Source organism: Sylvia atricapilla, chromosome 13 (genome assembly GCF_009819655.1).
Source record: "Sylvia atricapilla isolate bSylAtr1 chromosome 13, bSylAtr1.pri, whole genome shotgun sequence".
NCBI lineage: Eukaryota > Metazoa > Chordata > Aves > Passeriformes > Sylviidae > Sylvia > Sylvia atricapilla.
This window is the reverse complement of record NC_089152.1, coordinates 6,273,455-6,291,473: the sequence shown is the minus strand read 5'-3', so window position 1 is coordinate 6,291,473 and position 18,019 is coordinate 6,273,455. Positions and strand designations below refer to the sequence as shown.

Sequence of the window (18,019 nt, the reverse complement as noted above, 5' to 3'; positions counted from 1 at the left end):
AGGGCAAAGAATGACTATTGTCAAGAGCAAATGCTTTTTTCTGATGGCGTTTGCAATATGAGGAAGCAGAACAACACAAGTTTTGTTTTCAATTTCCTTTCCTTCCTGACAGCTCAGCCATTACCAGGGTAGATTTAATCTATTGTGCAGAGGAAAGCACGGCGCTTTCCTAAATGGTAGGTACAGATAAGTGTTATCAGCACTGGCTTCCCAGCAGCCTGCCTGACATCATGGGTGATTCCCAGGCCTCTCCTTGTCTCAGAAATTTAGGATGGGCTTACCCAGTGCCAGTTGCCTGTGAGTCATCCTCCACCGTGCAGCGGTGTCTGTACCTGCACAGCAGCCAAGCAAAGGAGATTTGAAGAGACATCTCAAAATGTGTGACAACTGCTCTTGTAAAAGTGAAAGTTTTGCTGATGGCTTTTGGGAGGGTAGGAGCTGCCCTGGCAGTTATTAGGGAACTGTTGCATTTTGGACACTCTTTTCTTCCCGCTTTCCTTCACAGATTAACAAACTATATATTGTGTTGCTCTTTAATTGGTCTGGAGTTTTAGAGTTTTCCCTCCAAGACCTTTTGAGAAAACATCAAACAAAAGGAGAAAAATAAGTTAGAATTGCTTATGTTCCCAGGGAGCCATCAGCTGAGCTGGAAGCACTGGAGCAGGGGTGATGTGGGGCAGTGGGAGGGTTTCCTTGGCACGGAAATGCCTGAACAGCAGGAATCTGAACTTTTCACCCATTGTTCAGAGCGTCACATTCTGTAGCAGGTGCTGTATTTGGGCTGGAGGATTACTCATGTGTGTGTGTGTCTAACAGCTTGATCAGCTGGGAGGGGAGCAGGATTTGGGCAGCTCTGGGCTGTTGAGGTGTCCAGCACCATACCTGACCTGGCTGGATGAGTCTGTGTCATCTAACCCTGGAAAATCCTTTCTCTGGATGATGTTAAGAGAAAAGGTCTTGAAATCCCAGGTGCTGTCAGCACAAGAAAGAAATGGCAAATGCTTTTAGAGGTGTGAAAAAGACTAGAAATGTACCAGTTGCCCTCTGCAGTGGTCAGGTGAGAAGTGGGAAGGAGCAGTGAGGAATTTTGCAGCGAAGAGTCTCTCAAATGGTGAGACAGACATGTAGGAGGTCCAGTAGGGAGGAAAGAGCCAAACTTTTCTTCCTGACTCATCATTGCTTAGAAAAGCAGCAAGCCACCTGTACTGACATAAAACCTCAGTTAGAAATTGAATGTGTTCTCATTTAAGGTATGTGGGATGGGAAGGGATATCCCTAAGACTGAGGTTAGAGAGAGAGGGAGGTAATTCTGGCAGCTCTTTCCTCAAAAGAACACGTTGTGTCTGTTCTGAACTCAATACACAGCAGAAAATAAATAAATGAAAAGGGAAGGTGGTGTTGCACCTACCTCTCAAATGCCAAAATTCACATTTTACAGGCTGTGAAACTCATGTGTGAGTAACTCATTGTACTCTCAGTTACATGGGCCGTTGGGGTTTTTTTTCCACTGTATTATAGAGTACAAGGAGGTGCTGACTTGTGCAGAATTCAAGTGATGGAGGTTAAGGTGTGTGAGAGCCTCAAAAGGATCTCATGTCTGCTGAGAAAACACAGGCTGTGCTCACAGGTGAGGTGGACAGCTTGTCTGAGCACGGGAGGGAGGGCTGGGAAGAATTTTGTGCAGGTCTTTAATGTATCCCTACACTCCTGCAGGATCAAAACCACCCAGTATTAAAGGGGACAATCCAGCAGCAAACTCAGAACAGAGTTACAGTCCTGTAGAGAGAAAGTGCCCTGAAAGTATATTTCCATACAAACCTACAGTTGGCACAGTTCCTGGGCAATAACACAAGGAAATCTGCCCGTCTGTAGCTGCAGAGGTGCTGTGGAGTTGGTGAAGGAGTGTTTGTGTTTAACAGCTGGGGGGAAACGAACACAGCTCGAAGGTGTTGTGGCTTCAGCCCTTCAAAAAACCATACTTGGGGCGTGTGGTTTTTTTCCTTCCAAAGTCTCCTTGGTGGCTGCCTCCCAAGGTAATTAGCACAAGGGAAAAATTGCTTGCAAGGTGGAAATTTCAGGTCCAAGCCCACGGTGTGTTTGCAGTGTATGTTGGAGGTGTGGAAGCCGTGGCTCATGGGCTCGTGCGTCAGGGTGGAAATAGCCTGCCCTGGATTTGCACGCTATAGTTAGGAACGTGCCTGTACCCACTTCTTAAACTGAGCTGACTCCTTCTGATGTGATAACAAGCAAGTTTCAGGGACAGGAATGTGAGCCAGCAGGGTAGGTGGAACAAGTGGCTTGTCCTTATTTTTCAGAGATCGCTCAGCATTGGCTTTTTGTGTTGCACCTGACTGGACAAGACATGGGTTCATACTTTGTTTGTTTCTTCGTTGCCTTTTTGCAGAAAGTGGCAGAAAAATCGACTATTAAGCTTCTTTTTCCAGACTTCTCCTAACTCAGCCTGAGTCTCTAATCTCTTGCAATGCGTGTCCAACTACCTGTAAAACCTTTAGCAGAAGGAGACAAATCTTTTTTTTGTGAGGATTAAGCAACATGCCTATCTTAAGAGATGGTGGTTCATAGAAATAACCAGCGTGAAGATGAGCATTTTGGAAGAGGGTGGAGGCAGCACTAGGTGCAGGGAGATACACTGAATCACCATGTGCTGTGTGTCTTTTCGTAGGCAGTGTCTGACCAGGGTGCTTGCATGCACTGATGTGGTTCTGCACACTGAGTGTGTGTAAATATTAAGAGACAAGGCATCAGAGTGATCATAGCTTAAGTAGGAAAACACTGCTACAACAATGCCACTGCGTTCATAATCCTCTGAGAGTGCTCACTGCTTTGGTTAAATATGCAGAGACTGATGGAGATTGCCAGTGGATTAGCTCTCGTGTGGCTGGTGCCAGGGATTGATTAGCATAAGCAAATTCCTTCTCCAGCCTCCCATCAGTAAGGAGAGAAATGCAGCAAGAGGTCCCTCCACTGCCTGGGAGGGGACTGAGATGCTAGGGAGGAAAACTGGAGAGGGAAATACTTTGTTCCCAGTGTTAACTGCTGTGACCAAATTAATCCCAAGATTTCTATAGTGAGCACATCCCCATCATTCACCTTGCAGAGGTCACAAATTCGCTGCTTTAATTTTAGTTTTGCTTGCAAACACGGTTTTAAGGGTTGTGGAGTTTTTCTCATGATGTGATTTGTTTCTCTGCCATCTTCTTGATGATCCTGTTTCAGCAGCTGGATAAAGGAGGAACCTAAAAGCTGATAACCATAGGGCTCTGGGTTGGGTTTTTGGTTGATTTGGGGTTATATTTTGTTTTGGGGGGAAGGGGGGGTTGACGGGGGGGATTTGATGGTTTTGTTTAGCTTGGGTTTTCCTTCTGTGCTCATCAGAATGAGGGCACAAAGCAGCTAATGAATGTGTTTTGAGCTGCTGCAAGTGCACATAGTCATTGTGGAAAATTTGGGGCTGGATGCTGAGTTTGTGCTCGTGATGCAAAAGTCCAATCCCCTTCTGTGCCACTCTGCAAACATTCTCTGTGTGCACCAGGATCCCCTGGGACTGTCAGTTGTTGGTATAACATTGATCCTTTCACATGTAGCCTTGATAGTGCTGGGGACAGGGATTTGCTGATAAAACAAACCTTAAGGCTTGGTAATAATTGAAAATGCAGGGTGGTTCGCCAGGCGAAAGGCCTGCTCATAGAAAACAGATTTCATCTCTAAGTCAGCAGACATTTCCTTAGAGAAATCCCGAATTCTGATGGAAATCAATATTTAAAGGGACCCTGATGGTCTGGGGAGAAGCCTCTCATGTAAACTACTTTCAAGTCTGAGCAACCCCTTTAGGGATTAACATCTGAATGTTAAATATAGACTAAAACAAAAACTGTCTGGAGTAGTGAAATAGTCTTTTCCAGCAGGCATGAGGAAGGCCACTGCCATGGGCTTTCTCCAGCCTTTGGAACAATCATATTAGAATTCTGTTGTATCTGTAGCATGGGTGCATGTTTTTATTGCCTCTTGTAAGTAAGTAAATGAAACTCCCCAATCAGCTTTAGCTACAGTTATTAAGTCTTTTACACAGGGGGGAAAATAAGTCATTCTGCAGCGTTTGTATACAGTGGTGAGTAGCTTGCATTAAAAATTCAGATCTTCATGAAGCAAGAGCAGATTTTACAGGCTGCTGAAACTGATTTGCTATACTGATAGAAGGGCTTGATCAGAGGAGAGGAGTGTTTGGGAGATGTTCAAGGCTACGTGATTTCCAACTCTGTAATAATTTCTTTCAGTGGCTGAAAGAACTAAACCCTGTATGGCTTTCCCATCACAAGTGGTTGCATGGAAATGGGAGAAGTCAGATTCAATCCAATGTTTTCACTCTGCAGCCTTTCTGGAGCTGCTCTGCTGGCCCAAAAGCAGCTGCAAGTCTGTCAGTGAGAAACAGGATGGCTTGGGACAGTGCTGTCAGATCTTTCTCCAGGTGTTGTGTTGCACACAGAGATGCAGACAGTGAGCTGTAACAGTGGAATCAATGAGAAGAGCTCAGAACTAAAACTCAGTTTGTTCTAACACATTTGGTGTTCCTGATTACTAAAGCATTGCATACTATTTATGCATCTTGCAACACATCACAGGGAGGGACTAGCTTTTGTTAAAAGGTAGGAAAGTAACGAGATGCAGTGAATGGTCCATGGGAAGGGGATGGCTGAGCAGGGATTTCAACCTCTCGCTGCCTTGGGACTGCCAGGACACCTGTCCTTGTCTTTGGTGTCACTTGAGCAACGCTAAATAGGTGTCTGAGGAGTCTGCTGGTGTTGAGCTCCTGAAGGCAAAACTAATAAATGTTGTGTGTGCTACTGTACAAATGGGATGAACCCCCAACCTCTTCTCTCCTCCCCACCTCACACCAGTACAGGGCTAGAGATGCTTTGATCCTCATTAGAACAGAGACTAAACATTAAAGTGAATTATCCCAGAGTTGTTCCTCTTTAATCAACAGCTGCAGGCACTTGGAAACATCTGCCCAGGCAGTTTGAACATTCCCTTCACTTCAGTGGCTGCGCTGAGGAGGCAGAACAAATCAAAACACGCCGCAGGTCCAACACCAGCCCTTCACCTTTCCTACAGCTGGTGTGACAGAGCAGGAGCCATAAGGGAGCAGGAGGTGGTGATGGGCAGCTGGTTGTGTAGACAGAGAGCTGAGTGGCAGGAAAAATTCTGTCTTTCCATGGTAAATGAGCAGAGCTGGGAATGAGAGACCAGGGGCTGAGCAGGAATGCAGGCATCCCTCCACTCCTGTGGGCACAGGCAGCTCGTGGCCACACTGTCTGCTGGAGAGGATGGGCAGTGCTGGGTGACTCCAGCAGGTTTTGCTGTAGAAAGAAGCCATTGGGGTGGGAAACAGCCTCTCTCTTACCCTTACTGTGCTTTTTTGCGGTTACACCAACTGGTAGAAGTCAGAGAAAACCCACTGAAGCACGGAGCTTTGCCCACCAGGTATGAGCGTGGAACCTTTGTCCCAAGCCCTTGAGAGCCACTCCCTGGTGTGGAGCAGGATGCAGCATCCCCAGCCTGTACCAGGATGCCTTTGGTTCCCACAGGCTGTGCTGGGCTGGTGTCTCTTTAAGGGCAGGTCACAGAGCCCATGAATTACAATATTCCAGTAATCCCTTTACACCGGCCCTCCACACAGCAGGAAATGTGGGACAAGCAGGGTTTTGAGATTATCTCGTGCTTTGCAAAGCCAGTTCCCTTTGTGCTTTTAGAAAGAGCTTGCTCCTGCACAGGCAGGGGGCTGAGGGTGTCATTCCTGGGCAGGTGCTGTGCCATGACCACAGCAGCACTCCCAGGACTGTGGTAGATGGGGTCTGTGCTGTGCCCTCTTCCACATACCCCAAAACCACTGAACCACCCAGTTGACAGAGATCACATTTAGCTCCCTGATCCCTTCCTCCTCAGGGATGTAGTTACTGGATGCAAGGACAACGTTTTGCAGCAATTTCCCACACCTTCCAAACTGATCAGCTTTTTGCCCACCAGAGGTGTCCCTTGGGATGGTGCAAGGGGGTGGAGGTATTTCTCTGACCATGTGCTTTGCTGAAGGTGTGCTGCTCCCTAGGAGCAGATTGAATAATCTACACTCTTTAATTCCATGGAGATGCCAAGGCAGGAGCAACCTGGCTCCAGGGGGCTCAGCAGATACCAGTGACATCTCCATAGCTAAATAAAGCAATGTCCTCTGCTACACCAAGGGTTTGCCCATGGTTGGGAAGTGCTGTGTGAGCCACTGCGATGGTTCCTGCTCTGATAGTCAGCCCCACTGTGGGAGATGCTGCTTTTCCTCCTCCTCCTCACCCACCCAGCTCACCTTTGCCTGGCGTATGTTGGCAGCTCTCCAGAATAAATTTCCCCATGTCTTCAGCCCCTGGTGAGGCTGAGGCTTTGAAACTAAATGGTTTGGTGTTCTTTAGCATCTTATTTTTCCTCAGTCCATGAAGTCCATGGCTGCTGAACCTGCTCTTACTCCTCAGGGAGCGGTACCTGAGATGCCTTTCTCTGCACCTTGGTGAGACTGGTCAGCCTTGCAGTGTCTCCTTCATGCCTTATTTCCAGCCAGGAGAATACTCCTGGGAGTTACTGTCCCCAGTTAATTCATTACAGGGATTGAGTTGGTGCTTCACCTGGTTTACCCTGCGAACAGCACAGGTTTGCTCATGTTTCAGGATCCTGTTCCTACTGGAAAGCAACTTGAAACAGCAAGGGCCAGCTCTTTATTACTGAAATATTGGCAGCCTTTATCCCTGTCTTTGAAACTTGGTTTCTGTGCACTTTGCATGACTCACAGGAGTTCTGTGCCACCATCTCTCCACAGATGTGGTACCTGCTGCTGCTCCTTCCCTTTGCTCTAATGGAAAACTGCATTATCAGTCTTGGGCCTTACTAGTGATAAAATCTCATCACAAAATGTCAGATCTAATACTTGCCTCTGTCCCAATCCTTTCCACAGCTCTGGGGAAATGGTATTTGACAGGACAAAGTAGGATTTGGCAAATTGTTCCATTTGAAAAGGTGGGAGGAAAATGTTTCTGATTTCTCAGTGCAGCTTGCTTTGTTCCCTTTTTTTTTCCCCTGCCTTTTTTTGGGAGAGAGGGAGACTGAAGAAGGGAGTAGAGCAGGTAAACTGAAAATTATTAGCTGTTTTCAAACTAAGATTTAATTGTGCTCTAAAAGGACACAAACTGGAAGGAAGTGTTTGCGAGTAACCAAACAAAGTGTTTGAATTGTCCCTAGACAGAGTTACTTTTTTTAAAATTCTTGTCTCTGAAGTATTTCTAAGAACTTCCATAATCTAGTAAGAACTTTAAAAATTAAGTCTGAGATTAAACAAGTACCATCAAATTTCAGTACCTGTACTGATCACTGGTTTTATTGGCATCAGTGGGAGTTTCCCAAGAGCCTGGTGCATCCAGGATAGACCTTTAATCTGTTTGCTCCTGGTATCACTGTCCTCTGGCTCCATCAAACCAGACTGACCTAAAAGTTAGAGGGAAACATGGGGAAAGCCCAAGCAAGAGATGTTAAAGCTAGTCACAAATTTAGCACATTTTAATTCTTAGCAGCAGCCCCAGCCCTGGGGAAAGTGCTTTTGCAAGACCTCCTTCTCTGCTAAGCAGCAGCTTTGTGGTTTCATGACGAGGTGGGTGATGTGGAAAGTGTTCTCCTAGTAATGGGGGTGGTAGCAGTTGTGCAGGATTTCTCAGAAGAGGAAGGATGTCTAAAGCTAATTCAAACTTGCCTAATTTCCCCTTGTCTCCTCAATTCCGCATAAATGTTCAACCACAGGCTCTAGCCTATTGCTTAATTAGCCTATTTCTTCTGCCCAGCAGCATGCTCCATTGATCCTTGAGCATGGTCCTGCTCTGTACAGACCTTGGACTATCCATTGTGGCAGTCCATGCCTTGGGTTTTTCCACAATCTGCTTGATTTGTGAATTAAAGTGTAAAATACTCTTATTGCAACCCCTAGGATTTTGTTGGAGTCTCAAAAAAAGATAAAAAAGGGCATGGGGTGAACCGGTTGTTTTCTTGATTTTAGAACAAACTACAGAAAAAGAGAAAACACAATTAACATGCTTTTTTAAAGCTAGCCTAGAGGTGAATAATAATTTAATAGCTTTTGTAAGATGTTAGATAGGTGTTTCAGTGGATGCTCTATCCCACATTGCCCTCTAGTGAGGACATGGCAGAGCAAGTCGTGCCTTCCTGCAGCTGCCACGATATGAAATGTGGTATTTTAATAACTGAGGACAGGGCTTGTTTCTTACATAGTAGTTTTGAGATGCAATAGTGTGAGGAGGGGCAGTGTTCATTTGTTACTTGTGTCTGCACCTGCACTGGCTGCAGCTTTCTCGATGTTTGCCTTTTTCTGAGATCATTCTCTCTGCAGGCATCACCGTGCTGCTCTTGGATCACCAGGCACAGATCTCTGCTCTCTTCTGCTTTTGGAAAAGGGGAAAATATTTTGCGTTTGAAAATATTTCTTCACCTTTCAGTGAAGGATGATCTCTTTCCACTCTCTTTGTCTTGCACTTTGCTCCATGAAACAAACACCAGTTTTACGGTTTTCCCTCTATACACATGGTCAGACAAACCCTGTGGTTTGGAGACCATCACAAGACAAACTTCCATCCCTCCTCAACCCATCACTGATGCATCCAAGGTGTTGCCAGAACTTGGCTGGCCCTTGTCCTTCTGCCTGAGTAGCTCCATTTGTCCTTGCTCCAGCTGATTATGGGGCCCAGCATGTCCTTATGTGCTTGACCACATTTACATAGAAATTTGTAATTCATGTTCAGCTTTCAAAGGTGTTTGATTGCTGTCTCGTTCATCACAGGAGTAGCCTTGGCAATCTCTGCTACATGCTGGTCTCCTTCAACTCTGTGCTTGAAAACTGAACAGTTATAGAACAGTTTGTCTTGAAACCTGTGGTTTTCTGCATACAGCCAGGGAAGGGGCACCGACTGAGTGTGTGTGTGGCAGATCTGTGGGTGCTGACAGTGCCCTGTGTCACTGCCACCCTCCATGGGGCTGCAATACCCCATCGTGTTTTGGGAGCGAGGATGAGCAGCACTGTCACCCAGCCTGCTCCATGTGGCACTTGGGGGCTGAATGACAAACGCTGATGCCATCTAGTGACCATAAAAGTGATGTGGATATTTTATAAAATCCTGTTGGAGGCTGTATAGCTGCAAGTGAGGCTGGCCTTGGTACTGGGAGGGAGGGGAGTTGGGAGTGAGGTGAGCTGGGAAAAGAAATCCCTTTTTTTCTGCTCTCCCAGCCTCTCTTCCCTCATTTCACGTCCCATGAAATGTTTCTGCAGGTAACCAGGGATGTCCCCTGTGAGGCTTTTTAGTTCCCCAAAGGAGCAGGCACAGACTTCCTAAGCAGCTCTGTTGCTGAAGGAGCACAAATTGCCCAGTGTACTGCTGGATCATGGAGCACAAACCAACACCCCCAGGACAAGGTGACTGCAGGAGGGGAGATGGCTGGTCCCCTTGTGACATGGGACATCACAGGCAGAGACTCTGGGGACGAATTGAAGCGGGCAGCACAGGCTGTTACACAGTGCCATTGCTGCAGCTTTGAGCTCAGCAGAGACTGCTCAGGGGCTGGCAGCTCCTGCTGCTGCCCTGACAGCAGTGACCCCTCACTGCTGCTCATACGACCTGGCACTTCTTCTCCTCCCACCACCTTTGCTTGTCCCTCATGCTGCTGGAGGTGGCAGCTGGGAAGGCTTTAAGGTGCCAGGTTTCTGTGTGAGCAGCTGGCTGGAGGCACCTCTGCTCTGTCCCTGGTTATTAATCCGGCCAAGCCCCAGTGCCAACAACCTGGAGGAATTCGTTTGCACCCTGTATTTTAAGAGTGGAGGTGAAGTGTCTTCTGACCATACCAGTTTATTCTGTTTGGCTAAGCTGTTGTTGGCTGCTGCAGTTTGCCTTGGGGATCGTGGTCTGGGGATTTTTTTTTGCAGCTCTGCTGATTTCTCCTGAGAAAGGCACAGAGAGGCAACTTGGGAATCAAAAAAGTTTCCAGATAAGGAACTTGAGGGCTGAGATAGCTGTGATTTATAAATGCACTGAGATGCCAGGCAACACCTCCAGAGAGATCAGAAGAGCAAGCAAAGCACCCAGATGTTAATAAGCTCCTTCGTGGGCCATCTCTGAAGTGCAGTGGCACCAAGACTGGTGCTGGCACATCTCTGCTGGGGTGCCCCCCTCACCAGGCACACGTGTCCACCAGCAATGCCTTGCCCCAGAGGGAACAAGCAGGCTCTTGCTCTGCTCCACGCTGCTCAGTCTGTTCCTGCTCCCTTCAGAAATTTCATTTACAAGGGTCCTTGGGGGACCTTTTGTTGTTTTTCCCAAATGATGTTGTTATCCCAAGTGTGAAAGTACCTAATATGTTCTTATTGTCTAATTTACAAATGTTCTGTGTTATCTTTGCTGCTTCTTTTTCTGGATTATCCTTGTGTCCCCCCGCCTTTCTGCCCTGGATAATTGAGAGCTGGCGCTGTGCCTGTAGCATTCCTGTTTCAAGGCCAAAGTGGGAGTGAAAATAAATGCTTCTAAATACTGTATTGAAAAAAATAAGTAATTTACTCATAATAGCTCTTCTCCTGGTGTTACACTGGCAATTTCATGCAGGTTTTGCAGAAAGACCAAGCAGTTGTGAGAGGCTGGAAGATCCACATAGCATGAATATTTGCCATGTGTGGCCCATGGGGAGAAGGGCTTCATAGATTTTGTAAAGTGCTCCTACTTCTGTAAAGGGACTTTATCCAGCAGTCTGTGACAACACTGGTTTCATAGATGTGCTGTCCCTAATGTCTGAAAATTCTGTCTACCAGGATTTTAGCTGGAGATGGCAAAGACAGAGTTGCCCATGAGGAGAAGGCAGGTCTGCTTTACCTTGTGCTGAGTAAGACATCTTTTAGAGTAGCCAGCCGACCAAAACACAGCATATGTCCACACTGTCTTCTCAGCTCAGTAGAAATCCTTCAGCATTATCACACCTCCATCTGTTCATTTTCCTGAAGAGATATGGAAAAGCAAAACACATTTAGGGTGCTCTTTTGCCTGGAGCATTCAACACAGGGACTGTCCCTATCTGTTTGCCATCACCAAGGTAATACCATCTTACAGCAGACAAGCAGAACAACTTGCAATGAATAACCAGAGCCTGGTACTAATCTTCTCTTTTCTCTCTCCTTGCAGGGATTCTGTTTACGATGCTGGTATTTGGACCAGCCTGTGGATTTATCTTGGGTTCCTTCTGTACCAAAATCTATGTGGATGCTGTCTTCATTGACACAAGTAAGGAGAACTGGGTTTGGTTTCAAATCAAATACACTAAATTTTTATCATCAGGACAAAAATGTTGATGCTCACAAGCAGGAAACTGTCTTGTCATTCCATCCTCAGTGCCTCTTGCATCTATGAGTGTCACTTGTAGAAGAGTTTTAAGACCATGATTCAAAAGGTTTCAGCTCTGTTCTGATAAATAACAGATTTGTAATGGTGAAAATTTGTTCCCTACTGTGTTTCCCACTATGAGATGAGTTGCATCCCAGCTCTTAAAGGACACCTTGAAATAGCACTGTGGCATTGTCGTGCCAGGGGTGCTGTGTTCAGAGCACGGGGTGAAATCTGGAGAGGTGCCACCCCAGGGCGTGGGGGAACCATCCAGGTTCTGATGGAGGCACACCAGCGAGATCCATGCCCAGCCCATGACCGTGCTTGAACGGGCAGCATCAATCCCACATCGTTATTGCTTTTCTCCAAAGCATTAAATAATTATCGCTCACTTTGACTTCACTCGGGTTAAAGCAGATTGTTTTCAATTTGTCCTTTTGTTCATTTAGACCAAATTCTGTTTTTATGGGTGCCTTGCACTGTGTGTTCTTCGCCATGAGAGGGCAACATGTAACAGGCTGTTCTCTGCTGCTCCCCAGCCCTCTGCATACACACGGCAAACCTGATGCTTCATTCCTCTCCCTCACCTGTTCAGATGCTTTTTCCACAGTTCTCAGCTCCATCGGATCCCACAGACCCTTATGCAGGGTTTTTGTCCCTTAGAGGATGCATTTCAGCCCTGTGGTGTTGTCACAGAACTCATTTGGATGGAGTTGAACCTTGCAGGACTCAGAATTGTGCAAATCTGCAGAAGTGTTACTGTCTGTTTTTGATCTCACATGCACATGGCAGCTGAAGACATGTAAATAATGTCAAAGGAGAAAGAAGTTTCTTTTGGGATGGCTGAGACATTTGGCTGCAGTTTGGTCAAACACCTCATGGCCCCTTTTCATTCCTTGGCTTTACCAAAGCCCCATTTGGCAGAGGAGCTGTTTGAAACCTGTTATATATTTGACCATTTAGTATAATTTACACTAAAATATGAATGTACAGAAGAAAATATTTTATCTCCCAACAGGTGAAGCTGTGGAACTCTTCACCATAAGGAGCTCAAAATCTCCAAATGGATTCTTAAAGCAGTTGGACAAGTTTGTGTATGAAAAAAATGAACATGACACCAAATGTAGCTTAGAAGGCCCCTGAGCCACAAGAATAATATATTCTGACTTTATTCTTGTAGGCTTTCTAGTCAGCTGCAGCTGGTTATCAGTAGAAGCAAGATGCTGACCTAGCTAAAAAGTTAATTTGGTGTCTTCTGGCCATTTTTAACTTAAGACATTGCTCAGTATTTACAGCTCAAAAGGCCCCAGACAAATACTGAGCCACAGAGAGCTGTAAAGGCACTGCTGAGAAGGCTGGGAGGGCTGTGGCTCAGCCCCTTTACAGGGAGAGGTGCAGTGCTCCCAGCTCCGGGTCCAGCTGGTTTTGGCCGTGGTCAGTCACCGTCATGCAAAAGCTGGGGCACACATGGCCTCTGTTTTTGTATGGGAAAGAATTTCCACTCTGCATCTGGCTCTGCCTTGCAGCTCGAGGTGGCACAAGGAGAACAAGCTCCAGGGGGTTGAGCCTTGTCCTGCTCCCTGTTTTGAGCAGGTGTGGGATGCCAGGGCATGCTTGCAGCAGCTATTTTAGGAAGGGAATATTCCTAAAGAAGACTGATATGCCTGGCTCTTCACGCTGTTGTGTTCCCAAGAACCTGAAAAAAAAATGCACTTCAGGCAGGAGGAAATAACAGCAGAAGAATCCAGTCCCTCCACAACACTATTTTTCAAACTTTATCTGTATTTGAGAGCTACGTGTTATTTTCCCTAAGGAAAAAAGAGTTTCCTTCTGTCTCTGCTTGAGAGACAACTTGATTGCCTCACTTGAGAGAGATTTTTCAGAGTGGCAGTAACCAGACAGTCACCAGGAACAGAGGAGCTTATTATTCCAGCCATGTGGACCTGGGTCTCCCCCAGGAATCAGCTCCAGCACTGGGCACCCTTGTGGCTGTGGCAGCAAGGCAGCTGTTAGGAAAACAGTTTTTCCTCTCCTGCTGTTTATTTGTATTTCCCCACACTGACTCCAGACCCTTCTTAGGCTTTGCCTCTGCTGAGTGATGGCCTACAGGATACTCTAGCCTTTTATTTTGCTTTTCTTCCTTAGTTCTGATTATTTCTGCACTTTTTTGAGACAATTTGATGCTGTGGGTGGGTTTCCTTTTCAATATTTAGGACTGTTTCACCCTCCACACAGTCACAGGTGCCCCTAAAGGCCAAACACCAATCTCTTTTTTGCTGAAAGGGGCTGTGAATTCAAAGCAGAGGGAGCACTGAGCTCCTGGGAAAACAGGGTGGTAAGCAGGGTTGGAGGGGCAGTGTCCTCCTCTCTGCAGGTCTGTGCCAGTAGGTGTGTGTCACACACTGGGACAGGGATGCCCAAAACCTCAGTGGCAGCACAGGGGACACTGGTGTACAGCACCTTCCTAGAGCTGGAAGAGCCAAAAACACTAGGGAGAAGCTCTGATGGCAGGGTCTTGCAGAAGTTGGGTGTTTAGGTACATAGATAGATAGATAGATAGATAGATAGATAGATAGATAGAAGAGGTGATGGGAGCTGGTCCTAAGGATCTCTTGGCTGTCTATGGAGGATGCTGTGCGCTGGTGGCTCACACACTACAGCTGTGGGGATGCACTGTGGGCTCCCACCTTGTGTCTCCTGCCCCTCACCAGCCAACAAAGGCCCCAACACCCCCCTGGCAGCCCACGGGGATCATCCACACCGTTGCCTTCCCCTCCCCGCAGCCGAGCCCCTGACTGGCGTTTGCTCTCCCCGCAGGTAAGCTGGACATCACCCCGGACGACCCTCGGTGGATCGGAGCGTGGTGGGGAGGCTTCCTGCTCTGCGGTGCCTTACTCTTCTTCTCGTCCCTGCCCATGTTCGGCTTCCCGCAGTCGCTGCCGCCGCGGGCCGCGCGCGCCGGGGAGAGCGAGCAGGCCATGCTGCCCGACAGGGACTGCGAGCGCCCCAAGCCCAGCAACGGCGTCCTGCGGCACCCCCTGGACGGGGACAGCAGCACCCCCACCTGCTTCCAGCAGCTGCGAGGTGAGGCCCTGCAGGCTTCTGCCCCGCCTAAAAGTCACCCAAGAAATCAGCAACCTGATGTTTCGCTCCTTGGCTTGTCATAATTATCTCTGGGTTTGTCCGCGTCTGAGAGGGAGAGACTGTTCTGCTTGAATGCTTTGGGTTTGGTGGTTTTTTTGTTGTTTTTTTTTTGTTGTTTTTTTGGTTTTTTTTTAAGCTGCAGAGCTTCAGAAATACATGATAGAGTCCTATAGAGTTGGTAAAAAAATGAGAGGGAGCACAACTGCCAGAGCGATTTGTGAATTTCTCCCCCAGTGAACCATCCTGCTCCCCTCTGCCTCTTCTTTTAAAAGAAACTGGGAGCCCCCAGCACCCGAGCTTTCAGCTTAGTGCAATCCCAGATACAAAGCAGTAAGTGCTGGGCATCACCACAGCTCTTAAACTGAAATGAGAAGAGGGAGATAGCAGCCCAGAATAGCAGCAAAATGGCAGGGCAGAGCATGATTTGTAGCAAATTAGAGAGAAAGCCTCACATCAGGCCCTGCAGTGATGGAAATGGAGGTGGCTCTAATTAAAGTCAGCTGAGGATCCAGCATTTTGTGGGAGACTGTGGGCAGTTATCCTTTCTCTAGGCTGTACTGGAAAATCTTTCATCTGAGAGGGTGTTTCTGTGGCACTGGTGGCTGCTTCCCACTCCCTGTTGTTGTGGCAGAGCAGGTTTCATTACTGCCTGATGCATTTAGATAAATGAGGACAAAATCACTTACGCCCTATGCAGTCATCTTAATTGGGAGTTGAATGAAGCGCAGGTGGGAAGGAAAAAGACGTCGGGGGGGAAAAAAGTGTTGTCTAAATATATAAAAATGCCTTGAATAGTAGATGTGGTTGTTCATTAAGGGAAGGTCAAAGATGTGAAATTTTGACTTGATGAGGAAATTCAGAAGAAAGGTAAAGGGATAAATTGTTTGAAACTCGGTCACTAAAATTAATTTCTTCATCCTTTCATCCTTGTTGCAAGGATTTTCTGTTGAATGGGCTTTTCCCATTTTATGTCCAAATGGATAGTTCTGTTGCTTTTGTTGTGTACACATCAGAGTGTCTGCTTCTGGCCACTCAGCTCTTGGAGTGGGCACGGGAAACATTTGCAGGTTTTCATATAGAAAAATGAAAGAATATGACGTATCCCTGCTGCATGGAGGGGCAGCAGTTCAGCCTGAGTATGGTGCTGAGCATCTTGCACACAGGGAGGCCGTGGGGGGGTTCACTGAGCATCTGTTGCTCATTGAAGTAGAGAAATTAAACTGCCACATCCATATGCTTCAAGTATTGATTACATCAGGAGGCACCACAGGCCTCCACGTTAGCCCTCTCACTGCAGGTAACCCCATTTTGGATCAATCAGTATTCCAGGAGCCTCGTTGTAGATGGACTTTGAAATAAAATTTATGTCACATCAAATAAGACAAGGAATGACCTTATTAGTTATTCCTTTGAGGCTGTCACAGACGACATGGTGTTGGTAGCTGACATCTCCTTTCAAGTCCCTTGCCACTGTTGTCAGAGTTGGAATGTGGTCAAGAGTCGTGTTGCTGAAGTGAGGCAAACACACCTCATCATTCCTGATGAGCAGTGTTTCAGGTGATGGTTTAATCTGTATCAACAGCACATCCTTAGAGGATGAACTGCATCTCCTTTCTGGCTACTAAAGGAGCTTTATTATTTTTTCTTATATTTTTTCCCAAGGCTTGCAGTGACTGCACAAGAGCAAGGACGTGGTAGGAGAGGGAGCAGGGCAGTGTCAGCTGGGGACATGCTCTGGGCTGGGTCATGGCTGTCAGCTAGAGACATGGCACGGCTGGCACGTGGGAGGATGCTCCAGACACCACAAGATCTGCTGAAAATCAGTGAGATGGAGGGCTGGCTGAGATTCCTTGGCTTTCTCTAGCCTTAGCACGCAAAAAAAGCCAGGACTAATATAAAAGGAACAGGCTCACAAGTATTGATCTTTTACATCTCTGTCAAAGTCTAAGCAGGAGGGAGGGCCCAGCTTTTGGGAATCCCTAGCATCTCTTCCTATGGGGTATTTTCATGCCAGGAAAGAAGCAGTCTTAAGAGGAGCTGTAAATTTGAAATTAAAGTGGTGCCTTTGAACAGCATGAGGTGAAGAGGCAATCAAAGGCAGCGGAGGCAGCATGGGGCTCTGCACAGGGCCAGGCAGCAAAGCTTCAGGACAGTCCTGGGAGCTGCTTCCCTGGCTAAACTGGCACGTGAATGCTGCACCACTTTGCCTGATTAGTATTTCAGTTCAGCAAAGCAAATCCATCTGGGAGCACAGAGAAGTGAAGGATTAACAGCAGTGGAAGTCTGAATAAATGCTGCCATTGCTCTTTGCTCCCGCCTGGCAGGGTTGTTCCAGCCCTGTGCTGTCTGTGTGGTCTGGGAGAGCACTTTAGCATGGGCTGGGCAGTCTCTGCTCTTCTGGGGGGCACATTTTGATTTCCTACCTCTGCTGTGCCTTGAGGAGCAGTCTCTGCCCCTCAAGGCCAGAGAAGATGCTCGGCTGTGTCAGGGCACCTGTGCCCTCTGCTCGAGTCTGTCCAGTGTCTACCCTCTCCCTCGCTGCCTCTGACACACCACCTGCTCTGGGACGTGCTTGGAAATAGCTCATTAAAACCCTTCTTTTTTCTTCACGCAGAAATGTCACATCTGTTGAATTGAGCGGCCAGTTCTGATGAAATTTGATTTCAGAATGCTTCCTCGGCATGATCTTTAACACCTCTGAAACATTCTGCCCTAAATGCATTCTGTTTTGCAGTAATTTAAACCAGAAATTCGTTACGTTCTGCCGCTCTGTCTAGCAAGAGAGATTAAAACCCTAAAACGTTGGAAATTGATATGGAATCCTCCAGGTTTGGAAAGAGAAGCTCATTCACAAGGAATTAAAAGAAAACTCACTGTGGATTTAAATGAATTTCAGAACTGCAAATTCCCTAGATTTGGAACCATTTTGGTTTCCTTCCAGCTTCATTTTCAAAAGTGTAGGAGAGCTAGGATGTACAGCTGACAGCTGCCTTGTCTTCTGTTCAGTTCCATCCTGCTCCGTGTACCAATCTGCTGAATACCTAGGGAGGGAGCCACTCTGAATTCAGGATTTCTCTCCAAAAAGTGCTCTCTGGGAGCAGACACATAGTGCTAGGCCAAAAGCCGCCAGCTGTGCAGGGAGGCCCTGAACCATGGGGAGCCTGTAATCCTCAGTAGGAGTTCATAGGATTGGGCAGGATTAAAGGCTAAGGAGTAGTTTTTAACTCCTGGCTTCTCACGACTGATAGTGACAGTCTGTTGGAGTGGGCTCCATGTATACTTTCATTCACAGCTGCAGTGGTGAGGCTTTGGCCCAGGTTTGGGCTTTGATGCCTTTTTGGATTTGGGTCTTGTCCACCTGCAGACATCTTAAAGGCTTGCTGAGAAATCCAAGTCTT

General features: G+C 47.0%; 1 protein-coding gene across 1 annotated transcript in view; it reads left to right on the top strand.

The window, feature by feature from the left end:
• Positions 1 to 18,019, top strand: part of SLCO3A1 (solute carrier organic anion transporter family member 3A1) — a 129,272-nt gene that overhangs the window by 89,569 nt on the left and 21,684 nt on the right. Inside the window, exons 3-4 of the mRNA XM_066328287.1 lie at positions 11,280 to 11,378; positions 14,295 to 14,561. Coding sequence (XP_066184384.1) covers positions 11,280 to 11,378; positions 14,295 to 14,561 — 366 coding nt within the window. The remainder of the gene's footprint in view (positions 1 to 11,279; positions 11,379 to 14,294; positions 14,562 to 18,019) is intronic.